Consider the following 19,443-nt stretch of genomic DNA (forward strand, 5'->3'; position numbering starts at 1 on the left):
ATATAACTGTCCACCTATAAAAGTTAATGTTTTGTATATAAAGGCTCGGTATTGAATTCGATTCCGCGAGGTTTGCGTGCAATTAGCGTTTGAGAGTTTTCCACCGTTCGTACACCGAGACCATAATCGAGCGATTAACGATCATTGATCAGCGTGCTCCATTGGACCAAGGTTCGCGGTAGCCCGCAGCGAAATCGTCCATTAATTAACGAACTACGACTTTGCTGTTTGGTGGGATGGACGGAAGCCACGGAAAGTCTTCGTCTTAACGACATCCCAAGATATCGGTTTATTGCGTGTGTAATCATAAGAAACACACACGGACCGAGAGAGATGGACGAAGGACCGAGAAAGAGACAGATAGATAGAAAAAAGAGACGCAGGAGAAAAAGGAAGGAAGAGTAGTATCTCGAGTTGTGCCGACGGGTTATGCATACGGAATCATTTAATCGGCCATAGTGCGTCGTTCGTGAAGCGCATCGACTGACTTTATAATTTTATGACTTTCCTAGACTGCGCCGCTCCTTCCTCCTCCACTGCCTTCGAGCGTCGAGCTTTTTTCACTGCGAGCTGACTGACTGCTCCTTCCTACGTATACGAATGCGTATGTGTGTATGTGTGTGTGTGCGTCCTTACTTTCCGTTTTACGACGTTATACCGGCGTAATATCCCTCTGGGTGATCCTAATCGGATGTGTAATAAAGGTCGCGGTAATTAACGCCAGGATGAAATTAGTCGGTTGGTAGCCGAGATCGCAAAGCGAAACTCGCATGCGATCTAAAAGAAAAGAGAAAGAAAGAGGGAGAGAGACTGAACAAAAGACCTTAGAGAAAGAAGGAAACAGAAAAAGGTCAGAAGGGAAGGAAACGATGACAATGACAGAGGGTAAAAAAGAGAAGGGAAGCCGTATGTAAAAAAAAGCCAATGACGGGACGTGTGCACTCACCCAGCTGTAGTAACAACGCCAGTCAGGTTGTCGACCCTGAAGAGCCAGCTAGTTTCTTCGGCGATGGCGTATGTAATCTTCCCGTTTACACCTTGATCTGGATCAATCGCCTTTACGGACAACACGCTCGAATCCGGCGGGACGTCCTCTGAGATAGTTGTCATATACTTTGAAGGATAGTAATTCGCTGGATAGTCCGATGATCCGTATAGGAAACCGCTGTTCAAATTCTGCACGAAAATCGGAGCGTTGTCGTTGATGTCTAGCACGATCACGGTAAGATTGCAGTACGCTTCTCTGCTCGGTCTTCCCTTATCCTTGGCCGAAATCGTTAGCACGTACTTGGGCACGTTCTCACGATCCAGATTCAACATCGACAATACACCGGTAGATGGATGTAACACGAATTTGGCGCCGATGTTGCCGCCTGAAATGAAAAGCGCAAAGATTAAAATCAATCATAATCGATTTTTATATTTAAGACTGTCTTAAGTATAATCTTAAGATGTTATGAACCAATCAGAAGAGTCGTATTAGTATCTTAAGATATTATTTAAGTCTTGAATTTTATTTACGCGATTTTTCGCATACTGCATCTAGTGGAACAACTCACTTTCGATACTGTAGAAGATTTCGCCGTTCTTTCCATCATCAAGATCGGTAGCAGCTATCACGTGGATCACAGAAGTTTCCTGATTTTCCGGTACGGCGAGGGTGTAGCAAGAACCCGGTCGAAATTCTGGACTATTATCATTCTCATCCATCACTATAACTTCCAGAGTTGTGACGTCCAGAAGCTTGTTGGACCTCGCCAAGATAGAAACTGAGTAATGCGAGACTTCCTCGCGATCCAGGGGACCCCGAAGAGTGACTTGACCATTGGACGATATGGCGAACTTGTTCGAAGCTACGCCGTTCGGGATGCTAAAGGTGACGTTATCTATGCGAAACAAAATAAGAAGTTAATCAACGTGTACTTTTATTAACTAAAAAACGTGTGCATCAGTTATAAATTTCACAGAATTATTGGGAACTAAGAAATATCTCTATATAAACATTTAATTCGTTATCTTCCAACATTTGATCTTTTCATTTTTTTTCTTTCGCCCTGCTATTTATTTTGTTAATTCCTATTTTTTTCATAAATAAATCACTATTATATGCATTTTTATTTAGATTTTATTTATATTCCATCTAGTTCATATTCTGTTCTATATATAATTGTCTATTTATCATGTTTTCATTTTGCTATCTATACTTTGTACTCTGAATATTTTTGCGTTTTTTGTGTTTTCACTGTTAAACTCTGAAAAGAGATATTCAATATTCAAAGAACATATTTATATATATTATATTATTTATCGTGTAATTTATTTACTCTAACACGAAGAAGGAAACTATTATCTTATCTGCAAATCCAGCGGCTTCGCGACATGCGATTTTCCTATTCGAGCACGTCGTCGCGTCGGTGACTTTAATGCTTTCGTTTTTCGAATTCCAGCGCGCTTAGCCCATGCTCGTCGGATTTTTAGCGGACTTAGAACAAAGCGACGCGATTTAGTGTATGTATACGTATGCACGTGTCGCATCGTGGCCATCCTTCGTCTTGTTTCCAGTAAGTAGCGACATGTCGTGTGCGTGTATGCGTGCACACGCGAAACCGCGCGATGGTATGGAGTCCGGTGATTTGCCTATGCGGCAGGCCGGCGGCACGATGATATACGCGGCCATTGTTTCGCTTCGTCCTCTCTCTAATCCCCCTGCCTTTCTGCGTTCTGCACTCGCTCCCGCATTTCGCAACAACCTCCCCTCTATGCATTACTGAGCCGCCAATCCCCGAAGGACCGGCACCTTCGGCGCACCCTTGAGACGCGCTAATGCGCTCGTCCGGCATCGTGATAGATAAGCGGCGAACCAGAGATACCGTGTTGTCGGCAGAGCCGGTTTATCGCACTTTAACCGTTCGTCAGACTGAAACGGGCTGGATCGGGTGGCTTCCCGTGTTAGACGGAAGTGTGCGGATTTAGCGTGAAGAAATGATGCGCGAAATACATTCCAGACACGGAAGGAACGGTTTTGCTGGGGTATATAAAAATTTAACTATATAAATATAGATCTGAAAACAATTTTGTTAGATCAAAATAATCATATAAGATATTCAAACTGAGCGGCAAAACTTGTGGCAGTTATTCATTCTGCTTGAGATAATTACCATCAATTAATTTACAATTATTTTCAGGTCTGTATCTAGATAAATTTTTAGATACTTCAGTCAAATTTATTGTCTTTTCCATGTAGTGACCATTGCAGAAGATATGTGTATGTAAGTCTAGCACTGGTTTCTGTAACTTTTAATAATAGTGTCGTTATAGTGTCGCAATTTCTTTACATTATATAATATTTACATAATATAACGATTTGAATATTATTGTCAAAGTCCATGACACACAAAAAAACTTAAGCAATAAAACATAAGCAGTAAACGAATTGGTCAATTATATCGATTTTCTTACTGCTTACATTTTCTTGCTGAAGTTTTTTTTGTGTGCTATGGTCATAAGAGTTACAGAATCCCATTGCAGGTGTAAAAATACCAGTAAACGTAGCGTTTATCAAATTCTGGTGTCATAATTGGCATTTTACCGGTTTTCTCGCATAATAAAAAAAAATTAGATTAATATGAATACACGAGGCACAATTATATGTCGGATAAACGATTTCCTTCGAGAAGCGCGTCTTTTCCTCCTGAATATCGGACTTCTCGCGGTTAATATATGACGTGGAGTCGTCTAGTTACGCACTCGCAAGACTTTTGCAATGATAATTAGTGGCATCATCAGATCGCTAATTCCGCGCGTCTCACAAAAGATGCAACAAGCTTTGTCATAAATAACGCGAACGAGCTCGTTTGAAAACTGCTCGTTATCGCGTTTTTCAAGGGAGAAGAATCTGAGGACGCATTTCTCGACGAAAACGACGGTATATTCTACGGGGCGAACAAATCTCGGGATTTTCTCGACTGGTGCAAACTGCGACTTGCTTTTTAAAGCGTACGCGCAAGGAGAAGATACAAACTGAGGTCCGACCGCAGCGGGATACTTTGGATAAAACGACAACGTTGCCGGCGTACTCCGACGGAATCCGCGCAAGTCATTTCGTTAAATTTATTGTAATGCTCGGTACTGACCAGATTCGAGGCAATTAAGTATTCCAGGTATTTTCGTAGCAGGGTTTTCCTATTAGCTGCGACGAGCGCGGCAACGATTATGCGACACTGTGTGCGGTGTGTAGGTGGTGTGTGCTGGGCGGCAAATTACACATACTATCTATGAAGACTCGCTCAAAGAGAAAGAAAGATGAAATCGCATCCTCAGAATGCGAGTGAGATGTCTGAGAAAAGTACGAGAGACAGCAAACTGTAACTTCAACCGCGACCGCCCTACATGCCATTAAGTTGACAGTCCCAATTAAGTTTGCACCAACAGGGACTTTACGCACCATCGAAAACAGTAACAACGCAGTGCCTAAAAGTATTTTCGTTACGCTTTAGGGATCGATAAGTTTCTACTGTTTACTTTGTTTTTCACGATGCCGTAAATATGCAATTACATTGTTTTGCTCGAGATAATAAATTGGAAATCCGTTGGAACTGATTCGATAATATTATTAAACTTTGTATTAGTCGTCGCAATGTGACAAATTTTAGTTTAACTGGCACACAGTAGAGACATAGCGATGAGATCTTTGGTCTTACCTTGATCGGCAATTGCTGGTCCTGCAACGTTCATCACATGCGATCCGACGTGGAGATTTTCGGAAATCTTAACAATCGGATTAGGCAACAATAGCCGAGGAGGTCCGCTCGCTTGTGCCGCCACCGGATTCAGACTCAGGTTCAGCGTAGCCTTGCGGAATGGTGTTCCGTGATCGTTGGCCGTAATCTCGACATTCATGGGCTCCGTAATGGGCTTCACAAGGGTCACGATGCCCGACTCGTAACCCATGATGAGTCGCGTTTCCTTATTGTCCGAGGTTATCACATAAGATATTCGACCGTTGTCGCCAAAGTCCTTATCTACAGCGACGACTTTTACTACGCTATCACCTGGTAAAATTAAGAAAATAAGAATTTTATTAATCATCCTGTTATATGAATCTGTAATACACATAGCTCAGATATGAAATTTACCAGGTAGAAGATTCGATGGGACATTTATCTTGGTAAATTCTGGCGCGACGAAGACTGGATCATTGTCATTCTCATCAAGAACGATGATTTTTGCGGTGACCGTGGAAGCTAGTTGCTCTCCTGGTAGTGCCCGGTCCGATGCTTTGAGGATTAAAGTGTGCTGCATTATCTCTTCCCTATCCAATTGCTTGGCCAACGTTAAAGCGCCAGTTAAAGAATCCACGGTGAAGCAACCCTTCGATGGAAACTCGGCTACGAGACCGTATCTAAGTTCGCCATTCAAGCCACTATCCAGATCACTGGCTGTGAGGTTGTAAATGGTTGAGCCAATTGCTGTTGTTTCGGACACGAGAACAATTATCGGATCCTGCGGCCAACTCGGTGGATTATCGTTGGCATCTTCTATAATGATCTTCACGGAAACGGCGATGCTTTGAGGATTCCCGAGTGAGGTTGTGTCTAATGCACGAATCTGCAGGTGATATTCGCTTACATTCTCGCGATCGAGCGAGTGGGCGACTACCAGCTGGCCTGAGCTGCGATCGACGTCGAAAGCTGGAAACTCGCTGATTGGCGTCAGCGAGTCCAACGTGAAAGCCACGCGACCTGCAGGACCCGCTCCCGAAACTGATCCCACTGCATGCCCGATACTTGCATCCTCGCGCACCTGAATGAATCGAGTATACATTATTAAATTCACTCCACTTTATTCTGGTATTATGAAAATATTGTCTTTTATGAAGATAATTTATGTATATTGATTGAATCTGAGGAAATGTCATGTACTAATAAAACTAGAATGAATATTTTGTATATTTATTTGTTACCCTCTCTCTGTATAATCATATTTCTATATTCCCTCCGTCCAGCCGAAGTTTTTTTACTAGTCTCGGTTTTCAAAAAATGAGGAAACATTTATGATTACTTTTCAACATCTATATTATATTACGAAATAATTTTTTAACAAGATATTTTAAGAGGAGAAATTGGATTCTGTCCTTCTTTATTTCAGAGAAATTTGGGAATAAAATTTGCTTGAGTAAAAAAATATCTAGACTGCAAATGCAAGGTTAATTAATAAGAAAGAGATAAAAAATATTAAGTTATTAAAACATATATCTTTCTAGGAATTAAATGGAAAAAATTAAATGTTTAATTCAATGACTAATAACAACGAAGATCGTAAGATCGCGATAAAATTTCAATCTCCCATAGAATTTTCTACAGAATTTCTAATGTGGCATAAATTGTACGAAGCTAGCTCCACAGGAAACGCACGTAACAACAGCGGCGAGACGCCGTCGGAGGGATGTTAGCGCGATCATAAATGTTCTAATGAATAATTGCAAGAGGGAACTATGAAGATCCACGACGTCCAGCGAAGTTATAAGAGAATTTTCTTTTAAAATTTACCCTGAAAATATGGTAGTTGTGATACAATACAATATTTTAAAGATTTTTACCATGCACTTCAGTAAAATTGATCAAACTTATTTTATACTTTATTGCAGTTTTATTAATGAATGAAAGAAATTTACATTAAAATTCTTCGAAATACAATGTTGTCCCACGACTGTCATATTTTCAGGGTAAACTCTAAGAAAAAATTCTCTCCATATAGAAACAAATTTGATGGGAAAATGAATCCTACTGGGTGGCGAGGTCAATAGTACTCACGTTAAAGGTAAGACTGCTGCTGGTGAAGGTCGGCCGGTTATCTGCAAGTGCCAGAACTTCGACTCGCAACACGCGCTCGCTGTGTCGCGGTGGATGACCAGCGTCGGTTGCCCTTACGGATACCCGGTATACGTTGCGCTCCTCGTGATCAAGCACGGCCTTGGTCCTGATCATACCGGTGATCGGGTCGATGGTGAAGACGTTGTAGCCGTCCGAGTCTCGATCTGTAGCGAAAAACGAAGTCAGGTCCGAACAGAAACATTCTCCGTGAGACGGACGAACAAAATTACGCCTGAGCGATTATTCTTGCTGTTACAAACTTGAACGCGGGAGAGCACCCGGTATAGAAAAATTCTTTGATATCTGTGCCATTGACTCCGAGGAGAATCGTGTACGTGAAATACGCGCTGCGATAGAACACGGGATGAAATGCTTGACATGGACGGGAAGAGGTACATCCTCGACAATATTACAGTATCTCCCGCGATGCGATGTAAAGATTTAATCTCGTGATTAAGATTCTTTTCTCGCCGTCTAGTACGAGCCATCATGAAAATTCGATTCTGATCGTAACCGAAGTGGACCAGCACGCGTGGTAACGATTCTTCATAAGCGGCGAAGTGTATCGCTAGCGAATAATACGCCCGGCAAAAACGCCCGCGACTCCTTTTAAGACCGCGCATAATTGTTTCTGTAATTGCTACTGGGTTATTAAAGCCTCAAAAAGTGCTTGCTCTACCTTAGGAGAGTCAAGAGCGACCGGTAAAAAAACCAAGTCCGCCGTCTAATCTCCGGCATGTAAGTACTCTCTCGCTATTTCTCTATTATTCTTGACTCTCTGCGACTCAGCCCGACGCCCTCGTAACGAAGCTAGGCAATTATTGGCTGCGTACACATACACCCGACTAATTGTAATTTATATATTGTATTTTCTTACCGGGATAATCGTATCGGAGGCAGAAGTGCAATTTCCTTAATTAGACGAGCAGCGCGTAACGGATAATAAAAAAGGAGAGAAACAATATATATCCTCTAAAATCTTTTATAGAGTAAATCTTACTCTAAAGAATGAAATCTCACTCTTGAAGAGTGAAAATTGACTCAATCTGTCTCAAAACTGGCTCAATTTTCACTCTTTAGAGTGAGATTCCACTCCAAAAAATTTAGAGAAGGTGTTAAAGAAAATTATTCACTATTTATGGTAGATTATCAGTATAACTGTATAATCGCCAAATCACATGTAACCGCAATCGACTGATTGATTGAGTTTCCGATCTATGTTCAATAACAAATAAGGCTTTCTCTACTTAGTGTGTACCTACTTTTACTATATAAATGCTGAATGAATTTTTTGAACACTCTGTATATATCACCGCGAGATTTAGACGTGAGATATAAATTAAAGCAATGTTAAACTCAACCGTTACCTTTCGGGATGCTGTACGTCACTGAGGCGTTTTCACCGAGATCCATGTCCAGTGCTCGCACCCTGGCGACCTCCGTTCCCGGTGGTTGCTCCTCCCTGACACTGACCACGTCCCCCTGGGGATCGACGATCTCAGGCGAATTGTCGTTGACGTCTAGGACCGTGACTTTCAGAGGCACTCTGGCAGCTCTCGACGGTGTTCCTTGATCTCGTGCCTCCAGAACTAGCTCGTGGACGCTTTTCGTTTCACGGTCGAGCGGCTCGCGCGTGGTAATCTCGCCTGATGGTTGCCGAGTGAAGGGGAAAGAGAAACAATTAATTTTCATTGCTCTTCACGAACAACGTGAGCTTATGGCTACTGCACACTGAACGCGATAGGCAATAAGCGATGAGCGATAGCTAATGAGAGCTCTGCTTTTCCGTCGCGAGGTTCGATGCGACGTCGCTCAAGAAGATCAGAATACCTTAAAGCTCTAGATATACCAAAGTAGCGCAAAAGTCCTCCATCTTTGATCTAATAACCGTATTATATTAAAAAAATTACTAAGTAAATATAATACTAAATTAAAGTAAAAATTATTAAGTAATAATACTAAGTGGTTATTGGACTACAGCCATCAGATCAAAAATGGCAGTTGAAATTGCCAATAGAAAAGCTATCGGCATTTCGGCTTAGATAAAAGGATTGCGCTACTTTGATATATCTAGAGTTTTAATTAGCAATTTCCCACAGCGCTGTGGGTAGTCTATTAACGGATGTCGAGGAATATTTACGGGCACGCGACAAAAAGCTCCATATCGATTCTTGATATTAAATGCTTAAAGACTTTGAGTTCAATGGATCTTACGTGCCGACTCTCAAGCATTATTGAAGATCGCTTGAAAGAGTCTGGTAATAGTTACTAAATTTAATGTTAAATGAAATAATACCAATCAATGCCAATCAAATGATTAATATCGGTTAATACAATCAGTTAATATAATTAAAAATAATTTTACTTTTTTATAAATATTTAATAAATACTCAATAAATATTTAAGAAAGTAAAATTATTTTTTGTTATATTAACCAAAATTTAATTAGCATTATTTCATTCAACATTTGGTAGCTGTTACCAGATTGTTTTTTCAATGCAGACGGGGAAGTATCGATTCATTATAAAATCGAATATGTACGACTTCCGGTTGACGTCTCTCTTGTCGATTGCGCGGATGTGTAGACCAACCTTATCAATTACTCTCGTCAAGAACGGGTTAATTGGATAATTGTTGTTCGAACGCGAATAAGAACCATCTGTAGCGATTTGCTCGTACTTCTCGATATACCAGGAGTTTCATTTTTCGTTTCCGCTTTCGCTCTCTTTCTCTCTCTCTCTCCCCCTCCTTCCCCCTCTCTCTTTCCTCGCATATAATAATCATACTAGGGGCATACGTAGTCGCGCGTGTAACGAGGTCTGCCATAATTACGTATCGCAGAGAGTAGTCGGAGGAGAGAACGAGGATACGAATAAGAAAATGAGGAAGAGGCAGGAGAACGCAAGAGCACGGCGGGGTAGAAGAGGGAAAAGGTGGAATCGAAGCGCAGAAGGGATTCCCACTTCGATGCACGGTCGGTGTATTAATGGATAATTAAGCGAGCGACTAGTTGAGAAGTTGCCAGAACTATTCCAGGATCTGGGAAAAAGATCGGGATAATAATTCGTTCTCCCGAAACGACCCCTATCGATGTCCGCGTCGACGCCGGGCCTTGGCCTGGCGTGCCACTACGAATTCTCGACGTACCTAATCGAAAACCATCGCGACCATTCCGGCGTTCACTAGCGACGCGGTAGTTGGACGACGCCGCACTTCTCCATTCTCGACAAGACAAACGATCGATGGAGGACATGCAAACGCGCCGGCCGGCTGGTCGGGGATACCATCCGCACATTGGGGGATACCATCGCGCAACAATAAGAAGTATATCGTAGGACGCGTGCTAATGCGTTTCTCGTGTTAACCGTGGGACCGCGCAACCGATCTCACCGTCATTCTTGTAAGAGGAACGTGGTTTTTGTCTTTACGTGCCTCTTCCAATATTTGAAAATCCATTGCGATTGGATGTACGAGTCAAGGACCATGTCCCATGACGGCACGGTATCGCTTTCTCGAAAATCAAACAGTCGTTCGACGAATGGAAACGGTAGAAAATTCAACGCGAGGAATCCCAGACCGGGATTAGATCGAAGTTCTGCATCGTGGAACCTGCTCGACAACTTTGCAACCCTGCGCGTTGCTAAATTGCGGACTAGCTGAGCAACCTTATCTTTAATTTCATCACCGACGCAAAGCAACATACCAAATTATCGACGCGCAGAAAAGCCGCGGGGAAACGCCGCCAAGCACGTTTGCAGCTGGAAAATATATCGCTAAGTAATCTTAGATCTGATCGATATTTTTATATCACATGAGTAATTATAATATAAATCAATCACATAATCGTCATTCATTACGATACGATGTAAAAGGACAAATAGAACGTATTAAACAAAATGAGATTATCGAACAAATTTTTTTTTTCGCAGATTTTTCTCGCATAAAATCAATGCTACAAAGTGACCGCCACTTTGTAGCGCTACAGAAGTATTACATGCCTGGGGGTCAATCATGTAACTTTCTTACGATGGAAACGTGAAAAGTGAAAATTTGTTTTATGTATGTACGTGTATATGTAGGTACTCTATACATACATATATACATAAAAATTTTCACTTTTCACGTTTCTGCTTCTGAAGAAATACGGAGAAAAATGTAAAATAATATACACTTATAGATTTCTAGTAAATTTTATGGAATTGGCAGATTCATACAGTCACTTAAGCCTACGGCACACGATGCTTGTTTTTCTGCTGGATTCCTAGGTGGATTAAAATCTTGTCATCGTATTGGCTGTAGTACTGACAGTGTCAGCATCGTAACCAATACGAAAGCAAGAATTTATTTTACAATAGCTAACAATCCAGCAAGAAAACAAGCATCATGTGCCGCCGGCTTTACATAAAATTTACTAAATTTTAATAAATATTTGTTTGAATAATACTAACTAAATATATATTTACTAAATGTAAATATATATTTATTTGATAAAAAAAACCGTTAATTTGATTTAAGTATCATTCTTTTAATTGAATAAATATTTATTTATTGTAAGTAAACGTTTAGTTACTATTATTCAAACAAATATTTATTAAAATTCAGTAAATTTGTTTAGTGTCATATAGCCATAAGGTACATACTTTTTATATTTCGTAAAGTAAATCTATAAATTATCATATATTTCAATAAAAAAAATTGTCATTATATCGAGTATTTTTCATCTTAATGCTGGCAAAATTTACTTTATATCACGCGGTGAAAAATACAAGTGTGTAAAGTAAAAAGAGAATTATTCTCAAGCTTACAGTCTTGAGAATAATATGATTTACTTTATACTGTTAGATCATGAATGGCTTTACTATAATTGTAATGTATCTTTCATCTAACAGCTCCGGTATTTTTACTTACAGATAAGTAAAGTTTGTTATAAGTTCTTAAAAAATAACCAGAATATTTTTCTTCTCTCTAGTCTTGTAAGATAAAAATTACTCAACCATTTTCCTCCGTAAAAGGTTACATGATCAATATTCCGAAGTGAGCGTGTCCATGCCCGCACAGTATGGGCCACGTGGCGCAGATGGCACGTGGCCACGCTGCAACAGGTATCCGATCGATAGGCGAGTCGGTCACGGTAGGTCACGGAAATTCCTGAAGTCGCAATAATCGATCGTACCGCGCAATGGTTTGAAATGCATGGGACACGCAAGAATGTCACGCGTCGGAATACGCATCGCTGCGATTCGCGTCGGAAGAGAGGCGCGAGGTGACGGGATGCGACTCGGACATTTCTGATGAACGTCTTCAAGTCGTGCGGGAGAGGGGCATCGATTGCTAACGGCCCCTGATCACACCCGGTACATATTAGGAACCGGTTGAGTCGCGCTGACAATCGAATATTCCCTTACTTCTCGTCGCGTATCATCGCGGACAAGGGCGTGCCATTCCATAAATCACCGCCGGTCGATCTCCCGACATTGTAAGCCAACACGCGAGGGGCCGCCTTAATTGGATGAATGGAGAAAAGGGCGCCATTAAGCGAGTGTTACGGGGGCGACCTACGCGGAAGGAACGAAGGTGCTCCATCGCTCGAGGGTTTTCTCAATGGGAGATCTCGCGGTTAGAGCCGATCGAAGGACAATGGCCGGGCGAAATTTCAACTCACTCCGCCGCAGGTCCGTTGACCGGACAATGTGTAGTCGCGCTGCATGCAGCGGGGATTAATATAGAAGTACTCGTACGACAAGACAGCTGATACTTCCGGCAGCGCGATCGCCCCTACCTCCATCGCCGTCGTTATCCCTCATCTTTTTTTCTACTTCTCGATTCTCTCCGTTCGCACAGTCGGGATGACTCGAGAAGTCCCACCTCTGCAAACAGGCAGCGGATACGAAACGAAAGAAAGAGAGACGAAGAGACCCGGGCCTCGGACCGAGAGCGTGTACACAAATACCCCCGTGTCGCATGCCAATCAAACTGCGCGCATTGCACACGGCGGTGCACGCCGCATGCGTGTGCGCGTATTTCGCGGCGTGTGACGGGCCCCGGGCCCCGTTTCTGATGATTCGTTACACGCCGACCAGGCGAAAGCGCCACTCTTACCGGATTATGTTTTAATACTCACGAAGCACACACATATTGCTGCAACCTAAAATGAGCTATACGAAGATCCCGCAAAAAAAAAGAAACAATTCTCGTGTCGTTCTTCTTACTTCAACCTGGTAATTTGGTAAATCGCCATTGAGAGATATCGCGAGCTTAAACCTCGGCGGTCGTATTTGTAAAATGTTCGATTTATTTAACAATCATATTACAACGTTTAAAATGATGAAATATTATCAAAGGATTTCGAAATAGTCTGAGAGAAGCCTGGTGAACACCGAATAACGTTGCCCGGGTACAACGAATCCTTTCATCGATTACAAAATCGTTCAACAATGATGCGGCATAAAGGGTCATTGGGTTGACGTAAGAGCAACGCGTAAATTACACGCGCTGACGGCTCGTGGCCATTTAATACATTAACCTTTAGAAGACAGGAAGACGATTTATCGACTTTTAATGGTTCAAATGAATGTAACGTGATCAGTGTTTTATTTTGAAAACCTAATTTGCTTCTTTACTGAAAACTAATTCAACATTGTATAATACATCAGATTTTCATCGTTACATTGTAGTATTATTGAATGATATTTTATTGTATGTACTGATATTCTTTACAATTTTTAGAGTGAATCTCACTCTTAAAGATTGAAAATTGAGCTTTTTTTCAAGACTGACTCAATTTTCACTCTTTAGAGTGAAAATCCTCTCCAAAGAATTTAGAAAGTAATATATTGATGTAATCTGCATTTTTCTTATCTTTTCGGCATGAAAATTTTCATATAAAAAATATATTTTTCTATGTTATATAGTTATAATAAAAGTGTGTGAAAATAATTATTTTAATAAAATATTTCAACAATAGAATTTAAAAAGACAAAAAATGATTCGTTTTACCGTTCCAAACGGAAAACCGATATGTCAGCTCCGGAACTTTTTCATAGATCATTATTACTATGGCATATATTTCAAAATATTAAATTGAAAACTATAAAAGTCATTCAAAAACCATCCTCTAAAGATTAATAATTTCTTTTTTTCTCATAAGAATCCGCTTCCATCTCTCGTGCATAAATCGATCTTTCGTTGAAATATAACGTTCATTTCTCTCTACTGTATCTACTGTGAAAGAAAGGGACAAGGGAATGGAACATCACGTTGGCGATTCAAACTCGGAGAATTAATAAGAAGCTAGCGAAGACGCGTTCAATTTTTATTTAACAGGCTAAGAACCTGTCTTAAACAGGAAGTAAACCGCGGGCTGCTGCACTTGGCTGCGAGCGAGGACGCGAAGAAAGCTGCGATAGAAGTCAACGGCAAAGCATAGACGAGAAAGAGACCGCGACAAGGAGATATCAACTCGGCATTAGACCGAGACTGAATATCTGGAAATAAAAGACTGCGGCAGACGCGAAGTACAATTACGTTCGTGATAGCGCTTCGAGACGAAGGACATAAGATGAAGGGATATAATTTAGAAAATCGAAACGCGTGAAAGATCAAGTTCGATAAGAATTATATTAAAAGGATATATATTATAACGAGAATTGTATTATCAACTACGCAGAGATTGCTTCCGTTTCATGGTGACACATTCCTGTGACCGTGTTGAAATATACGCATTGTCGTGAGTATGACAATAATGCAAGGTAAAGAGTCACGGGGGGAAGGCAAAAATTCCAAACGTACAACCAAAATGTTAATCGCTGCGAATCGATCACTGTCACCCGTAGCCCTGAGAAGCACCGAAGGGACCATCCACCGAATCAGGAAGTTTCTCCTTGTAGTACATCTCTTATTCACGGTTGTCGAGTAGCACGGTCGTAACTCCGGTGTGAATTCAACTTGTCTGAGAACGAGTCGGTCGGAGCGAAGAATAATGCGATTCTTGCCGAGTCCGTTCAACGAATTCTCGAATTACACGTTCGCAAGCAACTCGAGAACATCGCGAGCCGAAACTCAGCGAACCCGTGGAAACGATTCGCCAATATTTTTCTCCGCGAGTTTTTTTTTTTCGAGCTGCGTAGGCATCTCCGACTCGATCCTCGAAGCCGGACCCGGGTCGGCTTTTGCAAACACTTGAGCCTCGTTATGACAAGAACCTATACATGTACTTCGTTTGACCATGGCATTTGATGGCGACGCAAACAAAGTATTATAAACGGAACGAACAGAATGAAAAACAGGAAAATAAGACGTGGAGATAGCCTCTTACCTGTGTCGGGATCGACAGTGAAGCTGCTGTTGGCTTGGACCACCGTGTATCTAAGAAGCGAGTTCTTGCCAATATCGGGATCGATGGCGCTCACGGAACCCACTAAAGTACCTGACGGTAGATTCTCAAGCAGCTCAAATCCGTAGAACTCCTTCTCGAATCGCGGATCGTTGTCGTTGTCATCCAGAACCATCACCAGCACGGAGGCACTCGCGGTCGCTGCAGGTGATCCGTTGTCGATCGCGAGAACCGTCAAAGCGTGTCGATCGAGAGTCTCGCGGTCCAAACTCTGCGCGAGGTATATCCAGCCAGTGTTGGGACTGATGCGAAAAGCGGTGGAGCCTTGAAGACGATAGCTCAGTCTCGCATTATTTCCCGTATCCAGATCCACCGCTGTTACTTGAAGAATCTGCAAATGACGAAAAATTCACGATGACCAATATATCTAATGTAATCTGGTTTTGTGATTATTGAATTGCACGCAAGTGCGATAACAACTGTATAACGACTGTTTAATACAACAATTTGAAAATATAAATAAAAGCGCGATCAAATGTTAAAATTCCAGACAAACAGAATCATGATGAAAATCAAAACAAGAGCAATCGTATCGTCGAGAGCGAGAAAGAGTAAGAAAAGGGGAAAAAAAGAGAAGCGGCGTCGGGACCAGTCGATCCGGTTGCTCCGTATTAATTAAACGTACCCAAGAACCGCGAACCCTAAACACGTTCGAACCAGACGATGTTTTCCAGCGCGGGAGGATGGTGAATTGCGAAGGTCGAGGGAAAAAAAAAGAAGAAAAAGTGCAGGATCGGGAGTGTATAAGGTCGTGTTTCGCGCATGAACCTGCGGCTTACGAATGATGGATGGTGGTAGAAGGCGAAAGGAAAGAGGTGGGAATGGAGGAAGAGGAGGAGGAGGATGAGAGAGACGCCGCGACTGGGTTGTCTTCGCGGAGGACCAGCAGAGGGTGGGATGCAGGTTATCATTAGATGAGGAACCTGACGTGGGAGCAGGCAGTAATGTGTCTAACTGTGCGTTATTAGTTTATGATGGGTGAAGGGTTATGCTCACTGCAAGGTTATTCTTTCGCTCCAACTCCACTTCCTTCCCGCCATGTATCTATCTTGCTTTCTCGCTCAGATTTTTCTGTCTCATTCCACTTTTAACGTACACTAATGGTTGAGATATTGTCCGGATACCACCGACAGCTTACAGATCTGTTTCACCGATAAATACCACCGATATATAGTCGATACGTAAGGAAGAAGATGGAAGATAGAGTAATAATGAGGGAAGAAGGAAGAAGAAAAGGAAGGGATAAGTTGGACGAAGGAGATAGATAGATTTTTTATTAATTTATTTTATTAATTTAAAGGACGTTTATTAATATTCTAGGACAAGTCCTCTAAAGCCTTGTGTCCACGATGCTAGAAATTGGTCCGAGATCTCGGAGAGAGAAAGAATTAACCAATCACATTTAAATAATTTAGTCACATGATCAATGCGATTGGTCAATTCTTTCTTCATCCGAGATCTCTGACGGATTTCTAGCATCGTGGACACTGGACTTAAGACTATAAAAATGACAAGCAAAAAGAAAATGAAAAAGGGAGAGAAAAAAAGAGAATGGAGCACGAATTAACGTTTCCTCTGTCGTATCCGTGCACGTTGTATTAAAAATACGACGTCGTTTAATGAGTATATTTCATGGTGAGACTCTTATTGTCATTCACAATCGGTATCCACAATCGGTATTCAGAATTACGTTCACTCGATGCGGTTATCATCGCCATGAAGAAACCCTCGGACCTATCAGCCGCGCGCCAAAGACGCCCCGATTCTCGCGAGTTTCGCGGCTAATGATTCTCTTCTCCTCAACGCGATCCCTCGTCACAAAACCTCGCCGTCGACCTATACTCGCTCTTATTTCGATTTTTTGCCGGATAATGACTGATATGTATAGATAATTACAGGGGAAGAGGTGCACGTCGCCGTCGGCGATCTTCGCGGATGGACCTGCGTTTCCGAGGCCCACAAGCATCGCTTCGGATTTGCTCTGGGCGTTCTCCTAACGACGAAGATCGAGGATTCGCACACACACGCATATATATATATATATACACATATATATAGGTTTGAATAACGTAGGAATTCAAATTTATTAAATTCAATCAAAATTTTACTATTTTGGGGGATATAATTGTATATAATGCAATAGATCTTTCTTGTTGGAAACCTATAGTGAATTCGTTTGGGCACACTAATGAGAACTAGTCCATATTAAAGTCGTTGTACACTGATTTAATCAATGTAAAAGTAAAATGTAAATATTTTGAATTATAAAATAAAGATTTTACTTAACAGCACAATAAAATGAGGATTTCATGGTTCAATCCGTTTTTATATTTATATTAAATACACATTTTTACGTTAATTTGTATACGACAGCTTTAATATGCACCAATGCGTACTGAATGCATCCAATCGAATTCGCTATTATATACTCGCGAAATGATCGACCGTATGGCATGGCGCGGTGTTTTTGCGGGCCTATCGACTGTTACCTATCAATCCTAGACCGCTCTCGTGGAACTCGCTATTCGCAATCGATATCAACACGCGGCAACGTGCCGTGTCTGAATATCAGATTATCGGGCATTTCCTATCCATCTCCTGGTTTCGAACGGGTCCATCGAGCAACCATAGTGGAATAACATCGGCTAATCTCGCTGCAGCGTCCGGTTAATTCCGTTCTAGTCGGCGCAGGGTTAATTCTCTCTTTGCCTACAAGGTGAACTTTACGAGTCAACGTCTTCTTCTACTACTTCTTCTTCCTCTTCTGTTCCCTACTCTTTCGAGAGAAGCTACCCGGAAGGGGAATAGACGACTGGTAGCCGTGGCGTACGCCTCGCGATACGAGAAGGGGCAAAGGGTTCATAAGCGCGTTCTTCCTGGTTGTCCCGGATAAAATTACGCATCCCAGAGACAGGAGAAGTACGTTTGGATACACGGGAGCAAAAAGAATTCAGCCAGAGGAAAAAAGGGAACCATCACTTTGGTCGCGAAGAGATACCGATGAAGAGCGGAAGAAAGGTTGAAGAGAGAGGTTGTTAACTTTACCATCCGATCCAGAAATTCTACCTCTCCTGCTCTCTCGTTCTCTCTCTCTCTCTCTCTCTCTCTCTTTCTGTTTCCTTTTTCGAAGAACTCTACCGCATCCTCTCGACAAACAAATGCTCGCGTGACGGGCGTGTAATGAAGATTTTTCTCACCTGGGAATCGAGCCTGGCGCCTTCGGGAACCTCCACATGATACTCGTTCCTCTCGAACACTGGGGGGTTGTCATTCACATCTTGCACCTCGACGCTCAGGCTGAGGTTAGACGAGAGTCCGGCGCCGTCCAGAGCACTTATCAGGAGACCGTGCCTCTGCTGAGTCTCGTAATCCAATCGCCTCGCCAAATAGAGCTCGCCGGTGCGCTCGTCTATCCCAAACAGGTTGTTGCTGTTCTGACCGAGAATATAGCGTATCGGCAGCAACGGCGTAATGTCGGGATCAGTAGCGTGCGCTACGTACAAAGGCACATGAAGAGGATGCGATTCTGGCACTGAGATGCGGACAGTGTTTGTGCGAAATGACGGCGCGTTGTCGTTCACATCTTCCACAATCACTTCCAACTGTAACGAAAAGAAAAACACGGACGGATGTCGTGTAAGCGCTTCAATTGACTCGGCAATGTGTTTTTCACGATACACAAGCGAAAAACACTACTCATGCTTCGTTAATACGAAACCGGTAAACGACAGACTATAAAAAAATCTTTCTTTTAGAAGAGTACTAATTTGCTAACAAGCACATGCGCGTTGTTCACTGAATATTAATATAATATCGATGCGAAAAATCATAACACAAAAAATCATAACGCGAATTTTTCGCACGCTTCGGGATTATTATATGTGCATTCAGGATAAATATATTGAGAACACGGATAAACAACTATGATTACGGTGAGTTAATACAAGATACGATGATTATCTGGATGCGTAATTTACCTGGCAATATCCAACGGAGACGCCATTACGTGCCTCGACGCTGAGAACATATTTGTCACGTGATTCCCGATCGAGCGGCTGTCGAATCCTTAGCATCCCCGTGTTGGGATCCAGCGAGAGATCAGCTTCTTCTCTTGCCAGATAAAACCTGCTTGGTCGTTCGCCTGGAAATGCAGAATACATAATTTAAATAATGTATACA

The 19,443-nt window shown here is 42.0% G+C and overlaps 1 protein-coding gene across 1 annotated transcript in view; it reads right to left on the reverse strand.

Moving 5' to 3' along the window:
- Positions 1-19,443, reverse strand: part of ds (dachsous cadherin-related 1) — a 70,251-nt gene that overhangs the window by 21,256 nt on the left and 29,552 nt on the right. Inside the window, exons 3-11 of the mRNA XM_018455531.1 lie at positions 19,242-19,405; positions 18,462-18,866; positions 15,187-15,595; positions 8,240-8,518; positions 6,813-7,036; positions 5,136-5,802; positions 4,701-5,051; positions 1,560-1,886; positions 947-1,373 (exon numbers count right to left, since the gene is read on the reverse strand). Of these exons, the coding sequence (XP_018311033.1) occupies positions 947-1,373; positions 1,560-1,886; positions 4,701-5,051; positions 5,136-5,802; positions 6,813-7,036; positions 8,240-8,518; positions 15,187-15,595; positions 18,462-18,866; positions 19,242-19,405 (3,253 nt within the window). The remainder of the gene's footprint in view (positions 1-946; positions 1,374-1,559; positions 1,887-4,700; positions 5,052-5,135; positions 5,803-6,812; positions 7,037-8,239; positions 8,519-15,186; positions 15,596-18,461; positions 18,867-19,241; positions 19,406-19,443) is intronic.

The sequence above is a fragment of the Mycetomoellerius zeteki genome, unplaced genomic scaffold (assembly GCF_001594055.1).
Source record: "Mycetomoellerius zeteki isolate Tzet28-1 unplaced genomic scaffold, Tzet1.0 scaffold49, whole genome shotgun sequence".
NCBI lineage: Eukaryota > Metazoa > Arthropoda > Insecta > Hymenoptera > Formicidae > Mycetomoellerius > Mycetomoellerius zeteki.